The sequence below is a fragment of the Mesoplodon densirostris genome, chromosome X, assembly GCF_025265405.1.
Source record: "Mesoplodon densirostris isolate mMesDen1 chromosome X, mMesDen1 primary haplotype, whole genome shotgun sequence".
Taxonomy (NCBI): domain Eukaryota; kingdom Metazoa; phylum Chordata; class Mammalia; order Artiodactyla; family Ziphiidae; genus Mesoplodon; species Mesoplodon densirostris.
The window spans coordinates 51,156,337-51,184,133 of record NC_082681.1 but is presented as its reverse complement, the minus strand read 5'-3'; the positions used below and the strand labels follow the sequence as shown (position 1 = coordinate 51,184,133).

Sequence of the window (27,797 nt, the reverse complement as noted above, 5' to 3'; positions counted from 1 at the left end):
ATACATTTGGCTGAGGGAGCACCAAGGTGGGTGTGGGCTGAGGGCAGTGACCCTGCAGCAAGGCTGGGTTCTCCCTGGGTGCCCTGAGGTAAGGAGGCCAGGGGTGGGAGGCCAGTAGGCTGCCCCTCTGAGGCCAGGTGGTAGCAGCAGATGGCACCAGGAACAAGGTTAACTGGGCCACCATTAATCAGGGCAGAGCAGGACAGGCAGGCCTGGGTGCTTCCCCCAGCAATTGCTTCTCTAGGCTTCATGGAAACCTGCAGCTGCAGGAGTAGGTGGGAACAGCAGTCCCTTCTCTGCATCCCTGAGTTACCTCTGTGGGAATTTGAGGGAGGGAGGGAGGAAAGAAGTCAAAGGTGTTTACTCAGTTTTGTCACCTGAGTAAAGGTGGCATTTACCACTTTGGTCACCTGTCCATGTATATTTTTAGAGTGTGCAAAAAGTCAGGTTCTATAATGCAGGGGATGAGAAGCTCTGGAATATAGGAGAGGTGGGAGGGCATCACCTTCCACCCTTCCTTCTTGACAAGGCCGGGAAGATCGGATGATTTCTGCGTCCCTCACACCCTCAGCTTCCTCAGCTTTAGTAGACTAAAAGCTAATCTGGGGCAGGTGTTCAGAACAGCCATCAAATCACAAGAGGTTCACACAGCAGTCAGCCAAGACTTTGGGACATTGAATGCATGTCTTTCTTTAATCAAACAATACAAGATTTTATTGTTTTTGTTTTATCAAATTGTAAGCTGATCCAAAATTAGAAAAAGTAATAGATCATTTATGTAAAATGGCAAAGATTAGACAACTAGTCATCTTTGTGGACTAATTCATAGACCATGTGAAAAATAACAGTTTTCCATTTTAAAACAGGTTACTACGTTTTGAAAGCTTCTTTTTGACTGTAACTAGTGGAAACATTTTCCTTGTGTTATAAATAAATATAGTAAAATTAGTGAGGCCTTTTGGGTTTTCCCCTCCGACTTAAATTCTTCTCCAATCAAGCGAAGATAGCATCATTTTATTTTCTCAATATAAGAGTAATGCATTACTGATTTTTAAAAAATGAACAGAAAAGTTTAAGAAAGTAAGACATTCCCACTACCCATATCCTTTTCTGAGATCTTGAATCCCATTTCGTATAGCGGTGCAGGGGAAACGCTGAGCATTGAGGCTGCGTTGTGGGGGGGGGGAGTGAAGGGAGAGGTGGGTGGACAGGGAGTAAAAGAGAGAAAAATTATTCCTCAAAGAGGAAGAAAAGACCAATGGACATGGGAGCAGATGTAGTTTCTCTCTGCTAACCAAAGAAAGGCAAATGCCAACCGCAAGATAAGCTACTTCTGGTTTCTGGGATTGGCAGAGGAAAATGAGTGGCAGGACCTGCTGTGAAGGGAAAGGAAAGGGGTGGGCCGGCTCCTGCCGCACTGCTGGTGGGAGTGGTAATTGGGGTTCTGAGCTCACGAGTGACGTGGCTCTCACGTGAGCAGGAGCCGACGTGTGCAGACGTCCTTCTAATCCCGGTCTTTCGTTTGGTCCGGTTGCCATCTCCCTATTACCTCGAGGGCTGGCGGGCCTGTGGCCAGGAGAGGAGGAGGAGGAGGTAACTTTCCTGATCCCAGCCAGTCTATGTGTGGATGGGTGCTTGCCCAGGGGATTCCCGCGGTGCGGGTAGCGGAGGGTGGAGACTAAAGAAGGACGAGGCTCGCTTTCTCCACACCCTTGCACTATCCCCGGCCCTTTCAAGAACAAGAATGGTGGACCTTGGGGGCCAGATTCCAGGGGAGACCCCAGACCAGGAGGGGGGAAACCTGAAACCTTTGGCATCCAGGTCCTTGAATCGGGAAGGGCCGATGTTAAGATTCTTGTCCTGTGTGCTGGTCCATCTAGCAAGCCAGTATCTTGGGGCTGGGCGTCTGTCTTGTCATTCCCCGTGTCTTTCAGTAGGGCGCTGTACCACTCGGAGCAAAGGAATAAAGAATCTTCCCCGAACCCCTGCAAGTCAGTGTAAAGGTGGGATTGCCCCGCGGCCCCCAGAAGGGCGGGGATGGATGACTGGGGTCCTCCTCCTAACTCGGGCGCATTACTGACTCCCCAGTTACCTCCCTGATCTTTTATATAGGAAATAGGAGAAGACAGCGCGTACAGGAAACATAGTTGTCATTGGCGCTATGACTGCGTCGTGCAGGGGAATCAAAGAGATTTTTGGGTTTTCTTTTGCTCCTCCGGTTTTTCTCACTCCCTCGCCCCGCCTCCCCTCTTTCCAGTTGTTCGAAAGGGGTGTGGTTTTTCCTGGGAAAATGGCCGATCGCTGGGGCTGGGCCTGGGGCTGGGGCTGGGGGAGGGGGTGGATGGACGCCCTTGCTGGAAGAGGGCTGCTGTTAGCGGAGTCCTGAGAAGTGGGGGTAGGGTGAGAGACCAAAAGGTGAAATCCGTTTGACAACCAGGACCTTGGATTCGGAAAGGCTGGAATTGAGACTGTCTGAAGTGCTGTTCTGTCTGCCTAGCAATCTGTCTCTGCCCTGTCGCCTGTCTGTGTCTTTGGATCTTGCGGCTGAAGGCAAATCCAACTCTAGGAGCAGGAAGAAGAGGAAAATTGTCCAGAAACAAGTATGTCAGAGTGAGAGTGGTGGCACTATTTAGGGATCCCTGGGCTGGAGAATGGTGAAGACTGCAAACTCCAGTGGGCCCGTGGACCTCCCCCACACACCCCTCCTCCTCTCCTCTCTGGACCATTGCGGAGCTTGCAAAAGAAAGTGCTCTGGACGGAAAGAAGTGGCTGGGAGGACGAGGGTGTCACGAGAGTCCTGGGGTGGGGGTGGGGAGGACCTGTCTCCAAATTACTCTTTGGTCCCAGAGTTGTCAGTCCTTAGGTTAGGTGGAGGCGGAAACCGAGATGAGGGAGGAAGGAAATTGCTCCCGAGCAGTGGATATAATAGGTGGGGGTAGGAGTATCCTGGTACCTCTGAGTTGGTGGGGGTGGCGGAGGCAAGGGCGGAGTTCGAGACTTTTGTGCATTTTACGCCTGTCTGGCTTCTAGACAGTCTCCCTCCACCACCATCCATTTTGTTACAGGGAAGGAGTTGTGGCAGTCACCTTTGAAGGCAGTGACTTTCGGGGGTGGGGGCTGGGTGGAGGATTGGAGGAGATCGAAGGAACGGGGTGGGGCGCGGGTCATAATGAACTTCAAAGCCGCAGCTCAGTGAGGAGAGAAGGGGAACCGAACGTGGGAAATATTGGGCTCCGCGGGACTAGGGCCAGTGATACCGCAGAGGAACGTGGGGCCTGTCCCGGGTGAGGTTCATCTGTCTGTCCCAGGAGCTCTCAGCACCACTCCCCCCACCGCTTTGTATGCAGGTTTGCAGGACTCAGTGTACTTCCAGGCAAGAAATAGAAGGAAGAAACTGCCTGGACCCCTGCGGGTGTATGTGGGGCTGCCACTGCCCCCAGGACATCTGGAGGGGCAGGGGAGGTAGGGAACTGATAAGCTATCTTAAATTTAACATACTGGGGTGGGGTGGTTGAACATGAGGTTGGAGAATCTGGAGGTGGGGAAAATTTTCAAAATTACCTTCCTGATTAAAAAAAGGAATCAGTGATCAACCCTTGAGTCCCTGCCATGTCCCCATTTGTTTTGTCTGTTTGTAGGTCTGTAGTTCAGTCTGTCTGCATGCAAAGGCACAGGAGGAGGAGACTGAAGCCTCAAATCTCTCTTTCATTCTTAGGTCCCCCAGTATCTGTAGCTGCAGCAGAGCCTGCTGGCTGTAGCTGAAGACTCCACAGCCCCCTCCCCCTGCCCCCTGACTTGGGAGCACTCTTCTGGCCAGAGCAAACCCTCCAGACACTCGTGGCAGCATGGGCCGAACTCGGGAAGCTGGCTGCTTGGCCGCTGGTGTAGTGATCGGCGCTGGCGCCTGCTACTGCGTATACAGACTGACCTGGGGAAGAGATGAGAGTGAGAAAATCTGGGACGACCACGATGACGATGAGGAGGAGGAATCTAGTGATATTGCAGAGACTGGGAAAGGAGCTAAGGCTAATGCTGGGGCAGGGGCTGGAGCCAGACTTCAGGGTGACTCAAAGGCCAAGGCTGAGGTGTCCGTGGAACTCAAGAGTGGACCTGATGTAAAGGCAGAGGCCCACTTGAAGGCCCAGAGTGGAGGTGGCCTAGAGGCCAAGGCCAAGGCCCTTTTCAGCACCCTGAAGGAACAGGCAAGTGCAAAGGTGGGCAAAGGGGCCAGGTTGGGTACCATCTCTGGGACCAGGACCCTTACACCTGGTTTACCCTGCCCAGGAGTCAGGGGTGGAGGCTGCCACCCTGTGAGGAATGGAGCTAGGGCTGGGAGCAAGACTAGTGGCAAGTCCAAGGGAAGGACCAGAGGTAAGAGCACCAGGACTCCAGCTACATCATGGCCTGTTCGAAGGGGCAAGTTCAACTTTCCCTATAAAATTGATGATATTCTGGGTGCTACTGACCTTCAAAAGGTCCTTAACATCCTAGAAAGAACTAACGATCCTTTTATTCAGGAAGTAGCCTTGGTCACTCTGGGTAACAATGCAGCATATTCATTTAACCAAAATGCCATTCGTGAATTGGGTGGTCTCCCAATTATTGCAAAACTGATAAAAACGAAAGATCCCATTATTAGGGAAAAGGCGTACAATGCCCTTAATAACTTGAGTGTGAATGCGGAAAATCAGGGCAAGATTAAGACATATATCAGTCAAGTGTGTGATGACACCATGATCTGTCGTTTGGACTCAGCTGTGCAGATGGCTGGTCTAAGACTGTTAACCAACATGACTGTGACAAATCACTACCAACATTTGCTTTCCTATTCTTTTCCAGACTTTTTTGCTTTGTTATTCCTGGGAAATTACTTCACCAAGATTCAGATTATGAAACTAATCATAAACTTTACTGAAAATCCAGCCATGACAAGAGAGCTGGTCAGTTGTAAAGTACCATCAGAATTGATTTCCCTCTTTAATAAAGAATGGGACAGAGAGATTCTTCTTAATATACTTACCCTATTTGAGAATATAAATGACAACATAAAAAATGAAGGGCTTGCCTCATCCAGGAAAGAATTCAGCAGAAGTTCACTTTTTTTCTTATTCAAAGAATCTGGAGTGTGTGTTAAGAAAATCAAAGCATTAGCAAATCACAGTGATCTGGTCGTGAAAGTAAAAGTCCTAAAAGTATTGACCAAACTTTAACTGGGGTCTGTCCCAAACAATACTGAGGTAATTTTTTTAGTTTGCACTTGGGAACAATGCATTTTGTAAATTCTTTGCTTTTCACTGTGCTTATATGGCAAAGAGATCCTTTCAGCTGCTATTTTGGAATAATGAATATCACATATCAACAGTGATGCTGGTTTTGATGGTTGATTTTAGGCTAGACCATTTTAAGGATGTCAGATGAATACTAGAGCTTGTACAAAGAAAGCATTTATTGATTCCATCTTGCTACCTAGATTGAGATATTTTTACTCTTCCCTCTACTTAAACTGACAGCGAACTAATCACGAATAAGCTATACTTTTGTATTGGTTTACATTTGTTAATCTTGTGTTTCATCAATAAAGTTGTGTGTTTTAACCAGCAAAAAAAATTATCATGTTCTTGAGTTTATGATATATTTGGAGAGGCAAGATGTATGCAAACAAAAAGATATTAACAAAACTGATAACCTCTAATCATGGCCATCTGCTTCCTATTTCTGCAGGCAACAGTGCTCTCCTCCGGATGCTTAAGTAGAACTGGGCATGAAGGATGGGATAAAAACAGGGCGGAAGGCATTGGAGGAAGGAGGAGTGATGGGAAGAAAGGCATGGAGGTGGGAATTTTTCTCCACAGAAGAAGGAGGCTGTGCCTCCTCTGTGGAACAAAGTGTGGGGAGGGGAGTGATGGAAAATACAGTCTAGCAGTTGGGTGAGTTCCATTCATGGAGGATCCCTGATTTCTAAACTTGAGGTGTCTGTATATTATTCCACCAACCCCTGGGAGACACCAAACTCTTTTGTGACCAGAGGAGCGACAGGATGAAAGGAACATTATGTGGCTGACTTGTGTGCAAAATGGGTCAGAGTTGGGGTGGGGAAAGGAGTGGCCACTGGAGATTGGAACACCACTTAGGAAGTTACCACCATAGTTCAGGCATAGATGCTAAAGGCGTGAAATTTCACTGGTGGCAATGGGAGTGGCAAGGGGAGGAAGGAAGTGAGAGATGCTTTGAATGAAGAAGTGCTGGAACCTATCCTGGGGACATACAGAGAGGGACAATTTTATTGTAGAGTCCTGAGGGAATTTGATAAGAAAACATCTTTCTTATCCAACTCTTGTGTCTATGGGAGTGAATATGTTAGTGATTATTTTGAAATTATGAGAAAATATAAAATAATAATTTTTAGTGCTTCTATCAGATTTCTTTTACAAGATTGGTTGAGGCAGGGTCTTTATGGAACCATAGAGAGGGCTGTTGGCATCCATACTGGAGAAAATCCACCTCTCTTCCAACCCAGAGTATGGTGAAGGTGTGGGTGGAGGGACACTTTCAAACTGTGCTGGTGGGAGCATACTTGGTACAAGATCCGTTTGGATACATGTTTCAGAAGCTTTCAAGATGTGCATGTTCTTTGACCCAGTGATTCCACTTATACAAAATTTGTCCTTAGGAGATATAATTGGCTTAGGAGAAATAACTGGCTTGTACAAGCTTGTGCATCTTTGCACTGTTTTGAAGAGTGAAAAACTGTGAATGACCCAAGTGTCTTAAAATAGGCACTTAGCTAAGAAATTAAGGTATTGAAATATTATTCAGCTCTTGAAAATGTTGATGGGCAACTATACTTATTTACATGGAAAAAATTCAGCATATATTTTAAGTGGAAAAGCCAGTTACATGACCATATACATACTGTATTCCATTTTTGAGAAATATAAAATATTTACATGCATTAAAACTTCTGAAAGGCTATATACCAAAATAAGAAAAATGGCTATGAGTAATAGGACAGTGCATGAATTTAATATTTGAATCTTTTCCCTCATGTGTATTTTCTTATCTGTAATGTATATTGATTTTCTGTGTAATCGTTGGAAAATAAAAATGTTGGATACAGGCTAGGTTGGAAGTGAAGGAGATGATAGAATGGGAGAATGGGTGGGGTTTATATGGATATGTTTCCCACATACTGAGTGGGAAAATATTTAGACCAAAAAGGAAGGTGTGTTGAAATGATAGATGAGCTGTCAAGATGTGGATAATAAGAGTCCTTATATCATATGATTAAATGAGGTAATGTGGGTAAACTGCTAAAGTAGTGCTGGAACATAGGAGTTAATTGATAAAAGTGAACACCCTTAATTAGCTAAAAGACAGGGTGGATGATTTTTAATTTACCTTTTTTCTAAGGTGTCCTTCTGCCATACACTAGTGTTATTTTTCCCCAGCTTTATTGAGATATAATTGACATAACATTGTGTAAGTTTAAGGTGTATGACCTGTTGATTGATACATATATATATGTATATATATTGCAAAATGACTACTATGATAGCATTAGCTACCACCTCCATCCTGTCACATAATCACTATTTCTTTTTTGGGGTGAGAATATTTAAAATCTACTCTCTTAGCAACATTCAAATACATAATACAGTATTACTAGCTATAATCACCATGTTGTACATTAGGTCCTCAGAACTTGTTAATCTTATAACTGGAAATTTGTACCATTTGACCAATATCCCCCCATTTCCTCCACCCCTAGTCCCCAGTAACTACCACTCTACTCTCTGAGTTCGTCTTTTTTAGATTCCACATATAAGTGATATCATACAGTATTTATCATTCTCTGTCTGACTTATTTCACTTAGCATAATTGCCTACAAGTTTTCCCAAAGTTATTGAAAACCGCAAGATTTCCTTCTTTCTCATGGCTGTGGTATATATACTACATCTTCTTTAACCATGCATCTGTTGATAGACACTTAGATTGTTTCCATATCTTAGCCATTGTGAAGAATGTTGCAATGCTTATGGGTGTGCAGATATCTTTTTGAGATCTTGTTTTTATTTCCTTTGGACATATATCCAGAAGTGGGATTGCTAGATCATATGATAGTTCTATTTTTCATTTTTTTAAGGAACCTCCATACTGTTTTCCATAGTGGCTGTACCAATTTGCATTTCCACCAACAGTGCACAAGGGTTCCCTTTCTCCATGCCCTCGCCAACACTTGTTATCTCTTGTCATTTTGATGATACCCATTATAACAGGTGTGAAGTGATATTTCATTGTGGTTTTGATTTCTATTTCCCTGATGGTTAGTGGATTTTGAGCACCTTTTCGTGTACCTGTTGGCCCAGTGGATTTTAATAAATAAACTGATAAAATAATTCCTCTGAGGAATAGGGTCTTTGTTCCCTTCTAAGAACTGAATATGTTTCCTCAATTCCATCTCATCAATTTTTACAACATTCCTAATGCCTGGGTTTAGACATGAAGACATGAAGCCTAAGTATTTCTCAAAGTAGGGTTGGTGGAATTCTGGGAGTACACTTACATGTTTCTGGGTTTAAGGCATTTCCTATAAATGTTTTTTAAGCGTTCTCTTTTCATTAAAGAAATTCATTATAAGTATATTCTGTATTTTCAACTGTCACCTGGTGACTTGGGAGCCAAATTTTGTGTTTATGTTAAATACTGTCATGGCACTAAATGTGAGCACCACTGTATTCATTGGTCATAAGATAGATGTTTCCCTGCCACCCCCTGCCCCCCAGTTTTAGTATTTCTGAAGTTATGATAGATCTTATAGTTGGTGGCACCTTAGCATTGTGTCATAGTTTAAATAGAAGTATATATTTTTCATTCTTAGTGGTATATAAAATACTGATGTATCTAAAAATCAAAGGCATCTTAGATCAATGAAATTGTTTCTCATCAATGAGACTACATAAAGACATAATACATAGAAGATGCATTTGCTCCATAGTAAGCTAAGTATCACTTTGTACTGATAGAGGTTTTGCAGTAGTTTGAGTTACGAAACTGGCAGAGAGTTGAGGGGGAGTCATTAGACTCACCCTACTGAAGGAATGTTTAAATCAAGAGAATCTGTGTTCTTGCCATTGGTATCGTATTTATGTTGCAGACTGATTTAGAGCCACCAAAGCAACATTATCAATCTCATGGAATTAATGTTAATTTAAATTTGTTTAGTTATGTAGCTTGATTTATTTTTAATTTGTGAGTTTTTTGCTTTGTACTTTGTATGAGAGTGAAGAGTGGCAGAATATGCTACCCCAAAATATGCCACTTTGGCATAAGGATTATTTTGAGCTAAAAGCACTTGAAAAATAGCAGGTACAAGAAATGTGCTCTGAACTTCCCTTTTCTTCCTGAAGACAAGAGATAAAAATCCAATGTGAACAATGCCCTTCCTGTACTAGGAGGAAAGACATATTATTGTCACCAGAGATGGGGAGTTGAGGCTGAGAGAATTCTGTAAAACAGTTCTTGTCAAAATAACTTTTATCTTCCTTTAGTCTCCACATATATATATATATATATATATATATTTTTTTTTTTTTGAGGTATGCGGGGCTCTCACTGTTGTGGCCTCTCCCGTTGCGGAGCACAGGCTCTGGACGCGCAGGCTCAGCGGCCATGGCTCACAGGCCCAGCCGCTCCACGGCATGTGGGATCTTCCCAGACAGGGGCACGAACCCGTGTCCCCTGCATCGGCAGGCGGACTCACAACCACTGCACCACCAGGGAAGCCCTAGTCTCCACATATTTTAGTTTCTTTTGCACAATTGCTTTTCTTCCTTCAATCCAATATATAAGCATTTAGGTTTTGCCACTTCTTTGGATCTCATTTCCTTATGAAGCCTCCTATATCACATAAACCTTGTGTTAAATAAATGTGTATGCTTTTCTCTTGTTAATCTGTCTTTTGTCACAGAGTCCCAGCCCAGAAGCCAAGATGGCTAGAGGAAAGATGTTTTTCTCTCCAAGAGCTGTAAGTAAAGGCATTGATGCCTAATTTTAGGTTGTAAATAATTAAATAAGATTATAATAATAATTATTTCAGACAATATTAGAAGCCTTTGAGTTTTCTCCTTCTTAAAATAATATTACTCAAATTTGGTAAGCAAGATATGTATGTCAAAGACATGTATATTATAGAAGAAAAGAGGTGGGCGGTACCTAGCATTTGTCAGACATTGGCATTTTATATATTTCCCTCCCATCCCCACCTTAGTCTCAATAATCATGTCAAGTGAATATTATTATATTTTTGCTGAAGAAGAAATGGGATTTGGATAAGTTGGGTAAGATTCCCAAGATCACTCCATTAGTAAGAGGCTGAGCCAGTGGCCTTCCAAACCTGAGCAACTGGTTGCTTTAAAGTTGCTTAGTATGGAGCCAAACATCTGTATAATGCCTCCATAGATACCCAACACAAAACTCCCCTTGATGAAGACAGAGACGGAGATGAGATTCCGGACGTTGACCACGTAACTTTGTAGATACCCACACAGAAAGGTGTAGAAGAAAGAGTAAAGTCTTAGGGGTTGCCTATAGGCAAGGCTCGGGTGAGAAACAGAGATACTCATATTTATCTTGCTGCTCGTATGTGTCAGGTAGGGTGAGCAGTTGGAGAATGGAGCAAATAATAAAAACTTCTGTATTGATATCTTGAACTTGGGGTGCTGAGTGACTTTTCTACATGGGGTGAAAAATGAGGTCAATTTGCATAATAAAAAGCCACCGTGCAGCAGGGGCACAGGTCTGACCAGTGTCCATCTGCTCCTGCAGGTCTCTTTTCTCATCCCTTCCCATTCTTCTTCCCTATCCCTCCCTCACACTTGTCTTTTCCTTTCCTCCTTCTGAGAGACCATTGGCAGTAGCCTCTTTGTACTTCTGTGTCTTTTGTGGGTGACCACTTAATTCCCATGACACCAGGTCATGCAGCGGTGGGCATTTGATACAGAATAATATTTGTCATTGCTGTGGTAATACGGTGACCTGGGTGTGGCTGGATGCCAAGATTTTTTGGACCTTTGTTGAACAGAGACTGAGAAGGCACCAGTCTTAACGTGGCACAGCCCTATGTGCACTGATGTAATTTTGATGTCCCATACCTGGTATTGTTTGGCACGGAATCACCCAGACTTTGGTAAGTGCTGTGTGAGACAGATATGTGACTGCCTGGTCCGGGGAGGCCACAGGGCCGGCCCAGCCACACGCAGATGTCCTCATGCTTTCACATCAGAGGCTGCCACTCTCAAACATTTTGGGAAGGGCACAGTTCTGTGATTGTGGCAGCTCATCGGGGCAGGGAGGAGCCAGGGTCCTCTCTTTAGAGAGCTTGGCAACTTCTGGGTAACTGAGGAAATTAGAAACTCAGAGGATATTCTGCTATTTTGGGTTTTCTCTCATCTAATGGTTTAGGAATTTAAGTGGGTCTATCCCAGTCAAATGTGTTCAAAGGGAATTTTACAAAGATGGAGTATAGTTCTCTTATAAATTGTCACCCAAAGCATAATATTTCAAGGCTCAGGAAACTGGTTTTCTATTTTTAAATTCATATTTTACTTGCCTTGTTTCAAAAGAGGTTCTAAGTGTAGGTTTAGCAAATTGATGTGGTTTGGGCAAATTTTGTGCTTATGCCTCTGTTTGGTTAATTTCTCTGCTAAATTCCCTTGAGAATGGTTATTTTGAAGAGTGATTATGACTACTTTCAATGCTATCTTTTTACATTAATTTTACATCACATCCCAGGTTGAACTTTTTTTCTGATTTCTCTGTTTAAACTGTGGCTCTTCCTTGCCTTTAAACCAGAACTATCGTGCTGCCATCTCGGGGTGCAGAAGACTAGGGTAATGACCCCTGGTTTGCTCTGCCCTGAGGCGTGGTGTCAAGCAGGATAACACATATTTACTTTCAGAGATGTGTATCTCCATACTTTCCCCTCTCCATTGGGTCCCTCTCAGGCCTTGTGTTAAGGGCTTGGGCAATGTTGGGTCTGGGGGTAAGCCTGAGTGGAGGGAGAAGGTAAGGGGTGGGAAAGAAGCCTTATTGGATGGGTAACTTTATCCTAACAGGTTCATGCCAATGGAATTCAATCCAGCACTGGCAGTGGGCTAAGTGTAACTTTTTGGCCCTGTTGACCATTTACGTTTTAAAAAATGAAAGAGTAAGTGTAGTACAAGCATGTTTGTTTGGGCATTAGAGCCTTCTGTTTATTGAGCATTTTTCTAAGTTTGCACATGGACATAACATGTTATTAAATGAGGTGGAATTTCTTTTTGAAAATAAAATAACAGAATGACAGTCTATGTTACTATAAGAAATGTAATTACCAAATAGATCAGATTCTTAGTGTTGGCTGCTCAGAACATTCTGTCCCTAAGGTCAATGTGCATCAGAAACCAAATTATCATCAGAAGGTTGTTTATTTAGTGCTCAGGGAATCAGGGCAAGCTGACTTAGGTAGAAATTAATGCTCTCAAAGTAGATGGATATCTAATTCATTTAGCGTCATTCATGATTTTTTTCCCTTTATAGGTGATCACCTATAGGTGATTAAATTTTTCATATTTTCCCTTTATGGCTTCTGGGCCTTTGTTCATCCTGAGGAAAGTTTTTTTTTTACCTCTAAGTTATAAAAATAAACTCTATGATACATCTTAATACTTGGTAGTATAAATCGTCTTTATTGTTTTTTTTGGAATTGTCTGATATTCTTGGCACTTTGTGTTTCCATATAGATTTAAAAAATAAGCTTGCCAATTTATGCACACACAGACACAGACACAGACAGACACATCACCTGTTTGGATTTTAATTGTGACTGCAGTGAATCTATACATCAATTTGGAAGGAATTAACATATTTACAATATTGGGTTCTCCAATACATTAGCATGGTGTATTTCGTCCTTTAATTACGTCTTCTTCAATTTCTTTCAATAATATCTGAATTTTCATCTTCAGACTTGCACATATTTTGTTAGAATTATTTCTAGGACTTGGGGGTTTTTGTGACTTTGTTCTTAAAATTTCATTTTCTAATTTCTTGCTGCTGTTATAGGAATTGAGCTGATTTTAATAATATATTGACCTTGTATTGTGTGATCTTGTTAAATCATTTATTAATTTTAATAGTTTATTTATAGATTCTTTTGGATTTTCTACATATGCAATAATTTTGTATGCAAATTGTCTTTCTTCCTTTTCAATTCTTGTACTTTTTCTTTTTCTTCCCTTTTTGCACAGTCTATCATCCCCATCATGGTGATGAATAAAAGTGGTGACAGTGGCCATCCTTTTCTTATTACATATCTCAGGTGGAATCTCCTGATATTTCAACATTAACTGTGATGTTTGTTCCTTTGTTTTTGTAGATAGTTTTTAATCAAATTATGGAGTTTCTTTTTATTTCTGGATGGATAAAAGTTTTTAAAAAAATTGTTATTGGGGACTGGCACAGTGGATATGACTCTGTGCTCCCAATGCAGGGGACCCAGATTTGATCCCTGGCCAGGGAACTAGATCCCACATGCATGCCACAACTAAGAGTTCGTGTGCCACAACTAAGGAGTCCTCCTGCCACAACTAAGGAGCCAACCTACCATAACTAAGGAGCCCGCCTGCCACAACTAAGGAGCCCACCTTCTGCAACTAAGACCAGGTTCAACCAAATAAATAAATAAATACACATTTTTAAAAATAAAATAAATTTTTTTATTGAAGTACAGTTAATTTATAATACTGTGTTAGCTTCAGGTGTACAGCAAAGTGATTTGGATATTATTTTTTTTTTCGAGTCTTTTCCATTATAGGTTATTACAAGATATTGAATATTGTTCCCTGTGCAACAGTAAATCCTTGTTGTTTACCTATTTTTTATATGGTAGTGTATATCTGTTAATCCTATATTCCTAATTTATTCCTCCACCCTTCAACTTTGGTAACCATAAGCTTGTTTTCTATATCTGTGAGTCTGTTTCTGTTTTGTAAATAAGTTCATTTGTACTTTTTTAAGATTCCACATATAAGTGATGTCATATAATATTTGTCTTTCTCTGTCTGACTTACTTCACTTAGCATAAAACCCTCAAGGTCCATCCATGCGGTCACAATGGCAAGATTTTATTCTTTCTTATGGCTGAGTAGTATTTCATTGTGTGTATCCGAATCACTTTGCTGTATTCCTGAAACTAACACAATGGTATATATGTATACCCCAATTTCTTTATCCAGTCACCCATCAATGGACACTTAGGTTGCTTCCATATCTTGGCATATTATCCATATTATCTTGTAAATAATACCTGCAGTGAACATAAGGGTGCATATATCTTTTTGAATTAGTGTTTTTGTTTTCTTTGGAAAAATATCCTAAAGTGGAATTGCTGGATCATGGTAGTCCTACTTTTAACTTTGTGTGGAGTCTCCATACTGTTTTCCACAGTAGCTACACCAACCTACATTCCCACCAACAGTAAATGAAGGTTCCCTTTTCTCTACATCCTTACCAACACTTGTTATTTTTTTTTCTTTTTTTGGTTTGTTTTGGTGTTTTTTGATAATGGCTATTCTAACAGGTGTAAGGTGGTATCTCAATGTGATTTTAATTTGCATTTCCCTGATGATTAGTGATGTTGAGCATCACTTCATGTGTCTGTCGGCTGTCTGTATGTCTTCTTTGGAAAAATGTCTTTTCAGCTTCTCTGCCCATCTTTTAATTGAGTTGTTTGTTTTATTGTTATTGATTTGTATGAATTATCTGCATATTTGGGTATTAACCCCTTATAGAATATATCATTTGCAAATATCTTCTCCCATTCAGTAGGCTGCCTTTTTCTTTTGTTGATATTTTCCTTCACTGTGCAAAGCTTTTTACTTTGATGTAGTCCTGTTTGTCTATTTTTGGTTTTATCGCCTTTGCCTGAGGAGACATATCAAAAAAAAAATATTGCTAAGACTGATTCAAAGAGCATACTGCCTATGTTTTCTTCTAGGAATTTTATGGTTTCAGGTCTTATATTTAAATCTTTAATCCATTTTGAGTTTACTTTTGTATATGGTATGAGAAAGTAGTACAGTTTGATTCTTTTGCATGTAGTTGTCCAGTTTTCCCAACACAATTTATTGAAGAGACTGTCTTTTCCCCATTATATATTTTACCCCTTTTGTCATAGATTAATTGACCTTGTAAGTGTAGATTTATTTCTGTGCTCTCTATTCTGTTCCATTGATCTATGTTTCTGTTTTTGTGCCAGTACTATACTGTTTTGAGTATTGTAGCTTTGTAGTATAATTTGAAATGAGGGAGTGTGATATGTCCAGCTTTGTTCTTTTTTTCTCAAAGTTGTTTTGGCTATTTCAGGTCTTTTGTATTTCCATATAAATTTTAGAATTATTTGTTCTAGTTTTTTTGAAAAATGCCATTGGTGTTTTGATAGGATTCCATTTGAATTTGTAGATTGGCCATTTTAACAATATTAATTCTTCCAATCCATGAGCATGATATATCTTTCCCTTTGTTTGTGTTGTCTTCAATTTCTTTTATCAATGTTTTATAGTTTTCTTAGTACCAGTCTTTTGCTTCCTTGCTTAGGTTTATTCCTAGGTTTTTTATTCTTGTCTTATGCAGTTGTAAATGTTTTCATAATTTTTATTTCTGATAGTTTGTTGATAGTGTATAGAAATGCTACAGATTTCTGTATATTAATTTTGTATCCTGAAACCTTACTGAATTTATTAGTTCTAATAGTTGTTTGGTGGCATCTTTAAGATTTTCTATAAATAGTATCATGTCATCTGCAAACAGTGACAATTTTACTTCTTCTTTTCCAATTTGGATGCCTTTTATTTCTTTTTGTTGTCTGACTGCTGTGGCTAGGACTTCCAATAGTATGTTGAATAAAAGTGGTGGGAGCGAGCATCCTTGTCTTGCTCCTGATATTAGAGGAAATGTCTGTGTCCTTCCCTGGGTTAGAGAAGTTTCCAGCTATTATTTCTTCAAATAAGTTTGCTGCCCCTTTCTCTCTCTCTTCTCCTGGGATCTCTATAATGCAAATGTTAGCTTAATGACATTCCAGAGGTCTCCTAAACTATCCTCATTTTTTTAAAATTATTTTTTGTTTTTTCTGTTCAGCTTGTGTGATTTCCACTACACTGTCTTCCAGTTCACTGATCCATTCCTCTGTATCATCTAATCTACAGTTGATTCCTTCTAGTGTACTTTTAAAAAATTTTGGCCATGTTGGGTCTTCGTTGCTATGCACAGGCTTTCTCTAGTTGCAGTGAGCAGGGGCTACTCTTTGTTGCAGTGTGTGGGCTTCCCATTTGTGGTGGCTTCTCTTGTTGTGGAGCATAGGCTCTAGGGTGTGAAGGCTTCAGTAGTTGTGGTGCATGGGCTCAGTAGTTGTGGCTTGTGGGCTCTAGAGCACAGGTTCAAATAGTTGTGGCGCACAGGCTTAGCTGCTCCATGGCATGTGGGAGTTCTTTCTACTACAAGGACACTGATGCTAACGAGGAAACTCCCCAAACAGCTGCCCGAGCTTTAAGAGCAGAATCTTTGTTTCCTATACCCCTCAGGCTCTTCTGTTTGCAAGCTCCACTGGCCTTCAAAGTCAGACATTCTGGAGGTTTGTCTCCCTGGTGCAGGACCCCCAGGCTGGGGAGCCCAATATGGGGCTCAGATCCTTTGCTCTTTGGGGAGAACCTCTGTGATTGTGTTTATCCTCCCACTTGTGGGTCACCTACCCAAGGATGTGAGTCTTGGATATATTGTGTGTCTGCCCCTCCTACCCATCTCATTGTGGTTCCTTCTTTATATCTTCAGTTGTGGAAGATGTTTTCTGCTAGTCTTCAGGTCATTCCCATAGATAGTTGCTCTGTAAATATTTGTAATTTTGATGTTCCCATGAAAGGAGGTGAGTTCAGGGGCTTACTCCTCCCCTCTCTTGGCCACACCTCCCCTCTTTCTTATTTTCTAATACAGGTTTCCACTGCTGTCCAAAAGTAGAGTGTTCACAAGCCAAAATGGCTTAAAGTGAAGAAGCAATTACCTTAGGACAAATATTGTTAATGGATGCACAAAATAAACTGAGGTAAAGCACAAATGCTCACAGACACAGTTCAAAGCTATGGTACCTTGATGCTGAGATGATGAGTGTAGTTCACAGGGAAGGAGCTTGGCAGTGAATGCTACTCTCACTCCTTGGGGTGCATGCTGCTTCCATAATAGCTTGGGTTGCTGCAAAACAAATGCTGAATGCTATTTTCTCTTTTCATCTGTTTCCATAAAAGCAAAAATTGCCTTTGGATTTCTTTCAGTTTGTGAAAACTGGTACTAATGTAGGTCTTTTGTAAAAAAACAAGTAGCATGAAGCAAACTTTCAAAAAGCAGGGGAAATTTGTGTATGCATTAAATTCCATAAATTTAGCACTGTTTTCACTGGATACCATAATTTTTGATAAGTTGTATCAATATTTTTATTTTCATTTATTTCAAAATATTTAAAAATTTCTTTTGTGACTTCTTCTTTGACCCATGTTTTAGGAGTGTGTTGTTTAATCTTCAAATATTTAGAGATTTTTGCAGCTATCTTTCTGTTATTGATTTCTAGTTTAATTTCATGTGGTCTGAGAGAATACTTTGTATGCTTTCTACCCTTTTAAACTTGTTAAGTGTGTTTTATGGCCTAAAATGTGGTCTGTCTTGGTTAATATTTTATGTGAGCCTAAGAAGTATGTGTATTTTTTGCTGTTGTTGGATTAAATATTCTACCAATGTTAATTAGATCCAGTTAATTAATGGTGTTTTTTTTTCTCCCTTTACATGAGACAGGAAGTCTAGATGGAGCTGGAGCCAGCCAGTTGTCCTTCCCCCAGGTCAGATAAGGCCCTGGTAAAGTAGTTTCCCTTTCAGGATAGCCTTTGTTATGGAGAACATTTTGGATGTATTTCAAAATGGTTATTTTTCCCCTGGGCATAATTCAAAATGGTTATTTTCCCCTCCCCCTGACAGAAACATGAGGGAAATTTTCTCTGATCTTCATTGTGAGAATCTGTTGGGTTCCATCAGGGAAGAAAATAGTGAAAATGTGACGATCCCCCCAAAAGTGCCCCTGCGCATAGATTTTTAACTCTTAAGCTAATCCACATGCAGCCTCTAGCAATTCAAAATGACCATTGAAGGTATTCTGACCAGTTACTGCTTCAAGTAGTCTAATCTTAGCAGTGATTCTTCCTATATCTCCAGACTTTGGGGGTGTTGTTTTGCCCTGTGACCTCAATTCTCTGATCAATCTTAGAGAAGTTGTTGATTTTCTATTTGTTCAACATTTTTCTTATTGTAAGGAGGGCAATGAGGACTTTCAACTCTTCATATGTTGGAGCTGAAGCTGAAGGTCTCTATTACATTTTTACTTTGAGAATTTCCATATGATTCTTTTCCTCCCACATTTCAGTTATTGGGTGAAAACATCTATCTTGTTTTCTGTTTTCTTGTATATATTAATCACAATTCTTTTAAAGTCTATGTCTGATACCTCTAATAGCTTAATCTTCTATAGGTCCATTTCTATTGTTTATTTCTTTTTCTCCTTTAAAAAAATTCTGTTTGTCATATCTCTTGGTATGCTTTTGTTTGAGTGCTAAATATTATGAATGAAAAATTCTAGAAAATGTAGATGACTTTGTCTTGATTTGTAGAAGATTTGCTTTGGCTTTGGCAAGGCGGTATAAGAGTAAATTACCTTAAGCTAATCAAGAATTGAACTAAGTTGAGGTTGGATTTCAATCTTTGTCAGACCTATTCTATTTCTAGTTCACCCTTATTCCTAGGGTGTAATCCTTCAGGGGTTCTAACTGACAGCCTAGGGAATTTATTAGGTCCCCCACCCTTGGAAAACTACAAACTCCAGTTTTTATCTTCCCTGTACTATGAAGCTGCCAAAAGCTCAGTTTATCTTCCTAGCCTCTTAATTGCCTTTTTCTACTTCGTTTCTTTGCTTCTAGCTCTACACCCATTAAGAATTGGTGAATGCCTCAAAGAGAAAATCAGTTTCATTTCTTTGTAATCTCCTTTCTCCAGGATCTTAGCCCATCAAATCCTGGATGTGTAGGTAGCCCTAAGTTCTAGATTTTGAATCCTTAACTCTGTGTAACTGCTGAAAGTTCTACTAAGGTTTTTTGACTCTTAGCAGCTTATTTTTCAGTCTTTCCACCCATGTTGATAATGAATTGACAAATGCTTCAAGAGGAAAATTGGTGTCAAATGTGTTTCACCTCTTTAAGTTTCCCTTCTCTCCACGATTTTGGTACTTCAAATCCTGGCTGCTTTCACAGCTCTCCAATGTCTTTTTATTTTGGTTGCGTTAGGTCTTCATTGCTGTGCACAGGCTTTCTCTAGTTGTGGTGAGCAGGGGCTATTCTTCGTTGCGATGTGTGGGCTCTAGGCACGTGGGCTTCAGTACTTCCAACACGTTGTCTCAGTAGTCGTGGCACGCGGGCCCTGGAGCGGGTGGGCTTCAGTAGTTGTGGCTCACAGGCTCTAGAGTGCGGTCTCAGTAGTTGAGGTGCACAGGCTTAGTTGCCCCGCGGCATGTGGGATCTTCCCGGACCAGGGATCAAACCCATGTCCCCTGCATTTGCAGGCAGATTCTTAACCAATGCACCACCAGGGAAGTCCCTCTCCAATGTCTTTAAACAATTTAACTTGTTTAAATGTAATAACAATTTATTTTTCAGCTTTTCTTGTCCTTCTAAGTGAGAGGATTGGTCTTCTATTAGTAGGCTGTCATAGCCAGAAGCAAACTATCCTCTATAACTTTGAATGTAATATTTTTATTACCATCCCATGCAAAATATTTTCAAATTTTAATTATGATTTCTTCTTTGACCCATGGGTTATTTAAAATGTATTTCCTAATTCCAAAAAATATGCAGATTATTGGTTATATTTTTATGACTGATTTTTAGTTTATTGCACCATGGTTAGGGAACACACACTGTATGAGTTTAATCTTTTGAAATTTGTTAAAACTTGCTTTATGTAGCAGTATATGATCAATTTTGATACAGACATACCTCAGATATATTGTGGGTTCACTTCCAGATCACCACAACAAAGTGAATATCACAATAAAGTGAATCACATGAATATTTTAGTTTCCCAGTACCTAGAAAAGTTATGCTTACAGTATACTGTAGTCTATTAAGTGTGCAATAGAATTATGTCTAAAACATAATGTGCATACCTTAATTTAAAGTACTTTATTGCTAAAAAATGCTAACCGTCATCTGAGCTTTCAGCGAGTTGTACTCTTTTTGCAATAATAACATCAAAGATCACTGATCACAGATCACCATAACAAATATAATGATAATGAAAAACTTTGAAATATTGTGAGAATTACCAAAATGTGACACAGAGACATGTAGTGAGCAAATGCTGTTGGAAAAATTGTACCGATAGACTTGATGCAGGGTTGCTACAAACCTTTAATTTGTAAAATATGTAGTATCTGTGAAGTGCAATAAACAGAAGTACAATAAAATGAGGTATGCCTTGTATATGTTTCATACGTTTTTTGGAATGAAACTTTTGTGATTGTTGAGTGTAGTTTTATACCAATTAGGGATTGAACTAATTGAGTCATATTTGCTAATCATGTTCAAATCTTCTATATTCCTGCTATTTTTATCTGCTTATTCTGTCAGCTACAAAAAAAGCTATTTTAAAATCTCTCACTATGATTGGGCACCTCTATTATTTCTTATAGTTCTGTCCATTTTTTGCTTTATATACCACATCTTCTTTTTTTTTTTCAGAGATGAAAGACAATTTATTACTCACATCAATAGCAGTAGCCAGAGTATCAGCATTTTTACACCAGTTCCTGGATCCCAATTCCCAGCTGGTGATATGAAGAGAGCCAGATGACACCAACACACACAATGAGATGTGTCACAGAAGAACTCTGAGCTTAAAGAATCTGAGTCTTTTATCCTTACTAGCAAATCTTACCTTTGCTCATGAGGGAGACACTATCTCTATCTTCCAAGGCTGTTTGCTATGCAACCTTGAAAAGATAGTTCAGAACAATGGGCAGTGAGTGCCTTACTCAGAATATGTGCAGGCACATGACCAAGCCATAGAGAATTGTCTCCCCACAGAGTGCAGCTTAAGAAGGATTTATTGCATCTAGCCTCGATCAGATGACCAATTAATGATTTCTGACACTGACCCTGGAGAAAGTACTTGCAACATTTATGCCACATATTGCATATTACATAATTAGTTACCGAAAAAGATATAAAACTATAAGAACTATAAGAGAGTTCAGTGGTAATATACAAAATAAGTATATATGAAATCATGATATATATCACATCTTCTAATCCTAAATTTTATCCTACTTGAGATTTGAATGGCTTCTTGAATATGTAGCTTGACATTTTGGAAAGTTTCAGAAAATTGTCAACCATTATTTCCTCAGATATTACTTCTGCCTCATTCATTCTCTCCTCTCTTCATTCTCTCCTCTTCCTGGATTTCAAGTATACATATGTTACTTGAAATCTTTCTGTATTCTCTGTCTCTTAGCCACTCAATTTTTTCATCCTTTTGTGACTCTGGCATTTTTTCTGGATAGTTTCTTCCAACCTACCTTCCTGTTCAATAATTTTCTCTTCATCTGTATGTACTCTTCTGTTAAATCCTTCCATTCAGTTCTTAATTGAGATTATTCTATTTTTCAGGTCTAGAATTTCTGTTTTATACATTTTAATAGTTTCCATTTCTCTGCAGAAATTCTCTATATTGTCCTTTATCTCCTTAAGCATAGTAAGCATATTTATTTTATTTTTTTTTAATTTTTATTTTTTTTATTATTATTATTTTTTTACGGTACGCGGGCCTCTCACTGTTGTGGCCTCTCCCGCTGCGGAGCACAGGCTCCGGACACGCAGGCTCAGCGGCCATGGCTCATGGGCCCAGCCGCTCCGTGGCATGTGGGATCTTCCCGAACCAGGGCACGAACCCGTGTCCCCTGCACCGGCAGGCGGACTCTCAACCACTGCGCCACCAGGGAAGCCCAGCATATTTATTTTAAATCTATGACTGATAACTCTAATATCTGAAGCCCTGATGTGTCTTTTTCTATTGTGTGTCATTTCCAATGACTTTTGTTAATTTTGTCTTGTCTTCTTGTGTACTTAGTTGTTTTCAATTGTGTGCTAGATATAGCATTTTACAAAACTTCAGAAATAATTTGAGACTGATATTGTTTCTCTCTGAAGAGAATTTGTATTTGTCTCTGCAGGGCACCTAGAGGCATTAGCAGTCTGGAATTACCTTAATCCAATTTCCAATGGTTGGGATTACTTAAAGTTAAACTGAAGTCCTTGTAAAAGCCTGTCTATGTGACCCCCCTTTTTTTTTTTTTTTCTTTTTGCGGTATGCGGGACTCTCACTGCTGTGGCCTCTCCCGTTGCGGAGCACAGGCTCCGGATGCGCAGGCCCAGAGGCCATGGCTCACGGGCCCAGCCGCTCCGCGGCACATGGGATCTTCCCAGATCGGGGCACGAACCCGTATCCCCTGCATCGGCAGGCGGACTCTCAACCACTGCGCCACCAGGGAGGCCCCCCTTATTTTTTTTAGATTCCATATATATGTGTTAGCTTACGGTATTTGTTTTTGTCTTTCTGACTTTGTATGACAGACCCTATGGTCATGAAGAACCTAGGGGCAAGATGGGAATAAGGACACAGACCTACTAGAGCATGGACTTGAGGACACGGGAAGGGGGAAGGGTAAGCTGGGACAAAGTGAGAGAGAGGCATGGACATATATACACTACCAAACGTAAAATAGATAGCTAGTGGGAAGCAGCCGCATAGCACAGGGAGATCAGCTCGGTGCTTTGTGACCACTTAGAGGGGTGGGAAAGGGAGAGTGGGAGGGAGGGAGATGCAGGAGGGAAGAGATATGGGGACATATGTATATGTATATGTATAACTGATTCACTTTGTTATAAAGCAGAAACTGACACACCACTATACATCAATTATACTCCAATAAAGATGTTAAAAAAAAAAGCCTGTCTACGTCTCCTTCACTCTGACTCTGAGGTGCAGCTCTTTCAGCATCACAATCCAAAGATTTTAGGGTTTGCCAGGTATACCTCTTGGCAAGATTTGGATTCCAGTATCTGTCTCCCTAGTCCCCCAAGGCTACCCAAAATTCTACATAGCCCCTCAGTAGTTCCCTCAATAACTGCATATGTGCCATTGGGAAAAGTGGCCGTAACATTAAGCTCAACTTTTCCCACTCCTCTTCTGAACCAGGTATTCTTCACCATCTTGTTAGACCTCTAGTGCCTTCAGGGAAATGAAAATCTATGTTTTGTCCAGCTTCTCCAGATCAGAAGGAGGATTGGTTTCATTTACTCATCTCCCATTTCCCTAACTCGTTATTGAGGACTTCTGGTAAATTTTTGTAGAAGTATACCATATACACAGAATAGTGAACAAATCCTAAGTGTTCAGCTCAATAACTTTTCACAAAGTGAGTAAGGAACAAAACATGAACAGCACATTGGAAGCTTCCCCCATGTGCCCATCTAGTCAATAGTGCATCCCAAGGGTAACCCCTATTCTGACTTCTAAAGCCATGGATTAGGTTTATGTGTTTCTTTTAACTTTCTGTAAAGGAAGTCACACAGTATGTATTCTTTTGTATCTTTTTTTAATTTTAGCTAACATTGTGAGATTAATCCATACTGTTGCATATATAGTATTCATTGCCATTTATGAATATACACCACATTTATGAATATACTGTATTTTATTTATCCATTCTACTGTTAATGGATATTTGAGTTGTTTTTGGTTGGGGATAAAATGAACAGTGCTACTATGCATATTGTTATTCTTGTCTTTTGGTGAACATATGTATGCATTTGTGTTGTGCATAAGGTCATCAGTTGTGCATATTTCTAGTCTGAACAAAAAATTAAGATCTAGGTCCTGGAGTGCGTGAACTCAGCAAGGTAAATGCTGCCTTGTGGGGGCCTGTCTGAGAAACCAGGTGGTCTTTACCAAGAGACAAATCTGTTCATCTCCATGTCCCATTGACCTTAGCAGTTGGCACTATACCTAGAATGTATTATGCCTTAAATATATGTCTCAGAAATAACCAGTGGTGACATTTTGGCAAACATCACTCCAGAAAACTCCTTATGCATATAAAAGCATGTACAAATCTTTATAAAAAGCCAGTATTTCCAAGAAAATGAGCAGAGGCAATAAATATCTAAATTATCTCTTGCTTTATGTCTTATTTCATGCAATGTGCTTTCTCATGGGTCCAAGAAAGATAATGGATATTAGCAGCTGAGTGGAGGGGAAGTGAAGAGATGGGCTGTTGCCCTATGTTCTAAGAGAAGATAAAGAAGTATAAACTGAAATAGTTGCTCCAGGAGAAGATAGGTTCCTTCCTTGGAAATTAGAGAAAGGCAAATTTCAACAAAATGGAAATGCCTTATCTTTTGGTCTCTAGGATTGGCAAAGACGAAATGAGTGACAGGTCTGGTGTGCTTGGGGGGAAAGGAGAGGGGCGGGCATACTCTTGCATCACTACTGGTAGGAGAGAAACTTGGGGACCATGGCTCATCGGTGACGTATCTCAGGTGACCAAGAATTGTGGAGAGGTGGTCTTTTTGGTCCGGCCATCAGCTTCCTGTTGATATTAGGGAGATGTGTTTGTAGCCAAGTGAAGAAGGAAGAAACTGCTCTGATTGTGTTCAGGTTGGTGTGAGAGTGAGCATTGCCTGAGGAGTCTTGGGGTCGCGGTGGAGTTAGGTAGCAGAGACCGGAAGGGGCAGAGTCAGCTTTCCCCACACCCTCAGGCTATCCACCAGCTCATTTTAGTTCTCTAAATGGTGCATGAGGTCGGGGGGAGAGCTGATGCTGGGATCTGGGAGTGAGAGGTGGGGACCGTTTGACAGTCTTGAATCAGTAAAAGGTAGGAACTGTGGCCTAACACACTGCACTAAATGTTCACAGACCTTTATCTGTTGGTTAGCTTGACTGTCTGTAGGGGGCAGCACTACCCAAAGGAAAGGAAGAGGAAACCCATTACATACAGGATATTTAGTAGAAACTGAAGTGAGCAGTTCTTTCAAGGAAACGTGGGGCCTGGACCGGTCACAAGGTGGCGGTAGAGGCAAGCCCAAAACCAGAACCTGTTCTTTCACTATCCTGTCTTCAGAAAAGCATTACTTAACCCCAATCCTTTTTGGATCTGGGGAAGCAGTGTTTGTAGAGCAGAAATGACGGGTAGAACAGAAAAGTGGCCATTTGATGGGAGAAAGCGAGGTCAAGAGAGTGACTGGGGCACAGAGGAATGGAAAAGGTGGGCATTTGTGGGGGAAGGATGGGGTGATGAAAGGGTCTGGAGGGCAGGGTAGGGGCTGTGCCTAAGAACTAAATGGGAGACATTTGAAAGCCAGATTTCTCACTCTGGAGAGAGGACACTTATGTGCCTGTACATCTACCAGTCTCCATTCTTTCTTCTGTGTCTACAAGTAGACATAAATCTAGGCAAAGGAAGAAGGAAATTGCTCCACACATGGTTATCTCTTGGAGATAGGGATGGGGAGGGAGGTTGGAGTCAGAAGGCAGGGTCTAGAGGCAACTCAGATACCTCTCCTAGCCTTTGTTCTCCTCTCCTCTTACTTGGGTGCTAGAAAAGTTAAATGCTGTACCTCTGAGGAAACAGTGGGAATGAGCTTAAGGGAGATAAACACCAGAGGAGAAACATTTGAAAGTTAAGACCCTAACTCAGGAAAGAGAGATACTGATACCCTTGTATCCTGAGTATTGACATGTATATCTATGGAAACTCATATGAAAGCTCTATGTATTTGCATTCCCACTAGTTTCTTGTCAGATGGCAGTTAGTGCAATTTGTGTCCAGGAAAAGAACGTTCAACAGTCTCCTACCTAGAACACTACAATTAGATGGCTTTTAAAAGAGTGAGAACCTCCTGTGGCTTGCCATAGATATAGAGTGTGCTCAAAATGCAGATTTAGTGAAAGCAGTTCTGGAGGTCAGGGCTAGAAGTTGCTACAGTGTTCATCCACTAATCAGAAGAGGATATAACCACAGTGAGAAACAACCAGAATTGTAGGGAACTTCATATGGATAAGGATGGGTAAGGGGTATGGTGTTTACTCGAAGATGCAGGAAAAGCCAAGTCCTGGGGATGAGGTTGACATGAGACATGGGCAGTAAGAACCTAGGGCCTCTCAAAGAGGAAATACTCTGAATGAACAAAAATCACTCTTTCACTAATGAAAATGAGGACCTTTTTTAGTGATGCTTTAAGATACTGAAAATTTCAGTTGTGTTCTTGGCCTCTCCAAGTGCCCTTTCATTCAGGGAAAAGTGTTGTTAGCTCAGCCCCGGGACACTGGTTTTTCATTTAGCCACGATGTCAATAGTCATTTGGCCAGCCTCTCCATTGCTGGAAACACGATCCGTATGCCCGACCCTGCTGTTGAGGCTTTCTGTGCCCCGGATAACTTGAAAGCCAGTGTTGAAAATCAGCGCCAGATTAAGATGTACATCAACGAAGTGTGTCGGGAGACTGTGTCACTTTGCTGCAACTCATTTCTGCAGCAGGCCGGATTAAATTTGTTAATAATCATGACAGTTATTAATAACATGCTTGCCAAGTCCGTTTCAGACTTGAAGTTTCCTTTGATACCAGAGGGAAGTGAATGTGCTGAGGGGCACGTTCTGAAACCCTTGATGGGTTTGTCTGAAAAGCCAGTCGTGGCGGGTGAGTTGCTGGGAGCCCAAATGTTGCTCTCCTCCCTGTCCCTCTCTATCAGGAACGCAAACAGACAGTTTCTCCCAGAAATCCCGGCCTCTTAAGTGGCCCCCTCCAACAGGATGGGACTGATCCACCCCAAACCAAAACCCGATCAGTGAACACACACTTGTGTTCTCAATCAAAGACTCTGCAGTGGGTGCTATTGAAGATCCAGCCTTAGCCAATAGCCATATCTCTGGGTGAAAGTTACACTTGCTAAATCCAGGACCACTCTCTGGTTGGCCAGGCAGGGGTTCCCACAGAGCTTTAAGTAAATTCTTGGTTTTGCAGTCTGCAGGCAGTGCGCATTGTAAATTGCTCCCTTGCAGCCTTCCTCCTGTGGTAAAGGGATCATTTCAACTGTGTAGTGAAAGAACAACATTTTCTAGCCCGACAAGGGATGCCTTGCCTGTGGTGGTCTCCCTGTCTAAGCTGGACCGTCTTGTGGCGACCAGACCCATATGGGAGCTTGTGCCGAAAATGCATTGTTTGCTGCGTAGGCTGCATTCTTTTTCATTTACTCTCTTTTCTTCACGAGCCTATGGATGGTAAACCTATTCAGCAAAAAATGTACACTCCCCTTATATGAGCTGTACTGACTCAGCCTCGTCCACCAAGTCTGCATTTTTATGTATCACCAATAAAGCTGTGTGCTTTAACTGGCAAAAACGAGAACATGGTACTTGTCTTTGAGTTTATAGCCTGCGTGAAGAGGAAGCCCAAAATACACGATCAGTGCTAACTAACTGGGGCATTTGCTCCTGACAAATGTCCGCCTAGCAGTGCCCACAGGAGGCAGGGGAAGAGTTGGGCTGCAGGGTTCAGGATAAGCTTCCAGCAGGGGCTGGGGGCGGGGCTGGGGCAGGGGAATGGGGTGGAGGGTGGAA

General features: G+C 41.1%; 2 protein-coding genes across 8 annotated transcripts; both read left to right on the top strand.

Moving 5' to 3' along the window:
• Window positions 1-1,485: 1,485 nt before the first annotated feature.
• Window positions 1,486-5,594, top strand: ARMCX1 (armadillo repeat containing X-linked 1). Of its 7 annotated transcripts, none has more exons than XM_060086829.1 (5): window positions 1,486-1,593; window positions 1,938-2,003; window positions 2,498-2,600; window positions 3,348-3,462; window positions 3,716-5,594. In XM_060086829.1, exon 5 carries the CDS (start codon window positions 3,846-3,848, stop codon window positions 5,208-5,210), a length of 1,365 nt encoding a protein of 454 aa, XP_059942812.1. In that variant the 5' UTR covers window positions 1,486-1,593; window positions 1,938-2,003; window positions 2,498-2,600; window positions 3,348-3,462; window positions 3,716-3,845; the 3' UTR covers window positions 5,211-5,594. The 7 variants fall into 7 exon arrangements, with proteins under 7 accessions (XP_059942812.1, XP_059942809.1, XP_059942810.1 ...); XM_060086826.1 differs by having other exon boundaries at window positions 2,438-2,600; XM_060086827.1 differs by having other exon boundaries at window positions 1,935-2,003.
• Window positions 5,595-26,316: 20,722 nt separating this feature from the next.
• Window positions 26,317-27,585, top strand: LOC132481585 (protein ARMCX6-like). The gene is made up of 2 exons (XM_060086453.1): window positions 26,317-26,323; window positions 26,422-27,585. The coding sequence occupies exons 1-2, from the start codon at window positions 26,317-26,319 to the stop codon at window positions 26,970-26,972; spliced, it is 558 nt and encodes a 185-aa protein (XP_059942436.1). The 3' UTR covers window positions 26,973-27,585.
• Window positions 27,586-27,797: the final 212 nt, after the last annotated feature.